General features: G+C 58.9%; 1 protein-coding gene across 1 annotated transcript in view; it reads right to left on the minus strand.

Annotated features, from left to right (window-relative positions):
• SYTL4 (synaptotagmin-like 4) overlaps nt 1–2,386 on the minus strand; it is a gene marked incomplete at its 5' end in the record, with an annotated part of 6,936 nt that overhangs the window by 1,292 nt on the left and 3,258 nt on the right. Inside the window, 3 exons of the mRNA XM_010133458.1 lie at nt 277–382; nt 1,156–1,317; nt 2,090–2,192. Coding sequence (XP_010131760.1) covers nt 277–382; nt 1,156–1,317; nt 2,090–2,192 — 371 coding nt within the window. The remainder of the gene's footprint in view (nt 1–276; nt 383–1,155; nt 1,318–2,089; nt 2,193–2,386) is intronic.

The raw sequence follows: 2,386 nt of genomic DNA on the forward strand, positions 1-2,386 counted from the left end.
ATCTCTAGCTAGTGTCTCCTCGTGCCTCCTGCCCTACTGGCCCTGCCTGCTGAGGTGAAGGCAGGCAATTGCTTCATGCAGAGCCCAGCGGTCCAGCCCCTGGAAAGCACTGGGACCGCTCAGCCAGCTTGAGGACAATCAGCCAGAGCAGCCTTGCAGGGGTTGCAGAGGAGAAGGCTGCAGTGGCACCACCAAAGAAACCCATCTGGACCCAGCTCACCTAGCCACAAGCAGGTCCCACAGGCTACTCAGAGACCCTGGAGCTCCAGCACTCACCCTTCCTGCCATTCCCAGCCCCAGGGTGCTTGGAAGATGGGATGTACTTCATGGAGACAACCAGTTCCCCTTTGTACTGGTGGAGACCAGCAGCATCCCCGCCGATCTGCAAAGAGGCAGGACTTAGCAAGCACTGCTAGAGAGACCAAAGCAGACATGGTGATGACCTGATCTGCACGCAGCACCTCCCCATGCTGGGCCAAAGGGCTTGGCTTCTCCCAGCGGTGGTTTAGCCAGCACAAATGCCTGCAGACACTCAGCATCACAAGGTCAGACCCAGACCACCTCCTCTGGGATCCCACTTTGGCTCAGTCTCCCCCCTTAGGAAACCCTGTTGAAGGGATTTCACAAGCTGCTCGAGCCTCAGCAATGCTGTGGGTTGGGCCTGCAGCATGAGTTGCTCTAGAGACCACACTGAAGTCCAGCAGCAGCATCTGCAGATGCCATCAAGCTGCACGAGGACTGTCACTGCTCGGCTCTGCAGCCTGCAGCAGGATGTTGTGGCCAGTTTCCCCCATCTGTTTCCCTGAAGTTGGCTCCAATTCCTCTCAGCTAGGGCAAGAGCTGCACTCTTGGAAAAATCAGGCAAGCAGAATGGCAATACCTGATGGGGCAGAGACAAGTCCCATAGCATCACACAGGGGACTTACTGAGGAGGAGGAGGGAAGCTAGGTTTAGGGCAGAAGCTCCACCTGTCTTTACTACAACAGTACTGCTGTCTGCTCCTGGGGCTTCATTTCTCCCAAGATTTGGTTTGGCAGAAGCCTTTTGGCACCTCCCAGCGGAGGTCTCTGCACCCCTCTGCCCACTGAGGGCTACCCCCTCCCCGAACATGGCCAGCCAAGGGAGGCAGCAGGGCTGTGGTGGCAGAGCCCGCACCTTGCCGTGCAGCGGCAGAAACTCCTCCAGGTGGCTCTCGAAGTTCCAGGCATCCAGCGGGACCTCCACCTCTCCCAGGAACGTGTTGCGGCCAAAGCGGTCGTGGTGCCAGACCGAGAACTGCAATGTCCTTGCGAGCAGGAGGGACTTGTTAATCTCATACTAGGAAGAGAAACAGGAAAACCACCAGTGAGCAAGCAGTGCCGGGCAGGGGACGGGCTGGGCATACACCATCAGCCACAGCTCTTGAGCAAAGAGGAGACAGATTTGAGGAGCAACGGATGCTTGCAACAGGAGGCTGAAACCTCAAAGTCCTGCGGCAGTGGTTAGGAGCACATGCTCTCCAGGCAAGCGGACCTCAGAGCCCACACAGAGCCAGGTCCAGGGCTCACAGCATCCCACCAGCCCACTCCATCCACCACAAGTGAAGCTCTGCCAGCCCACCAAACCTCAGGCAGTCAGAGTGCGAGACCTCAGCAAACCCAGGGCTGTGAGAGCCTGGAAACCAAACTGGAGCTCACAGTTCCCTTCTGTCCGGACAGCGCCTGGCCTCAGCCACCTGCTGCAGCCAGCCAGTCCCACCACCCAGTGGTGGCTGCAGTGGGGACAATGAAGGGCAGTGTCAAGTGCTTCTGCTCTGGGGCCCAGAACTGCCTTCTCTCTGCCTCTGCAGCCGTGCTGTCCTCCCTCCCACCACCGCAACCTGCCCACGAGCCTTCTCCATGGAAAGCGATGCTCAGGGTAAGCAGAAGGCCCCAGCTCTGGGGGATGCCACAGGAGCCAGGAACTCGGCCTGTGACATACATCCACATCTGCAGCTGGGTCTCTACCCCACCACGGCACCTGGGACCTGTCACCATAGCCACACCAGAGCAGCGGCCAGCCTGAGAGTGGGTTTTTCCGGCTTTCAGGGTTCCTGTCCATCCCCACTTACCTTCAGCAGCTCATTGTACACGGGGTTGATGGTGTTGCGTTTGATGGTCGTCTTGCGCTTTCCTTGCCGCGACTTGTCGGGCAGGAGGTAGGTCTTCACGTACCTGAAGGGAGGAACAGGCAGCACTTCACCAAGGTCTCCCCACAACTCCCCCTTCCAAGTTCTCCAGGGAAACTCCAGACCTCCTGCCTTGCCGAGATCCCCCGTTACAGCTCCCATTTCTGGTGGGCACCCCACAACCCAGCTGAGCACCACCAGCAGTGCCACCACCCATCACCACCACCCCCCGCCAGCTCT

Source organism: Buceros rhinoceros, unplaced genomic scaffold (genome assembly GCF_000710305.1).
Source record: "Buceros rhinoceros silvestris isolate BGI_N320 unplaced genomic scaffold, ASM71030v1 scaffold28453, whole genome shotgun sequence".
NCBI lineage: Eukaryota > Metazoa > Chordata > Aves > Bucerotiformes > Bucerotidae > Buceros > Buceros rhinoceros.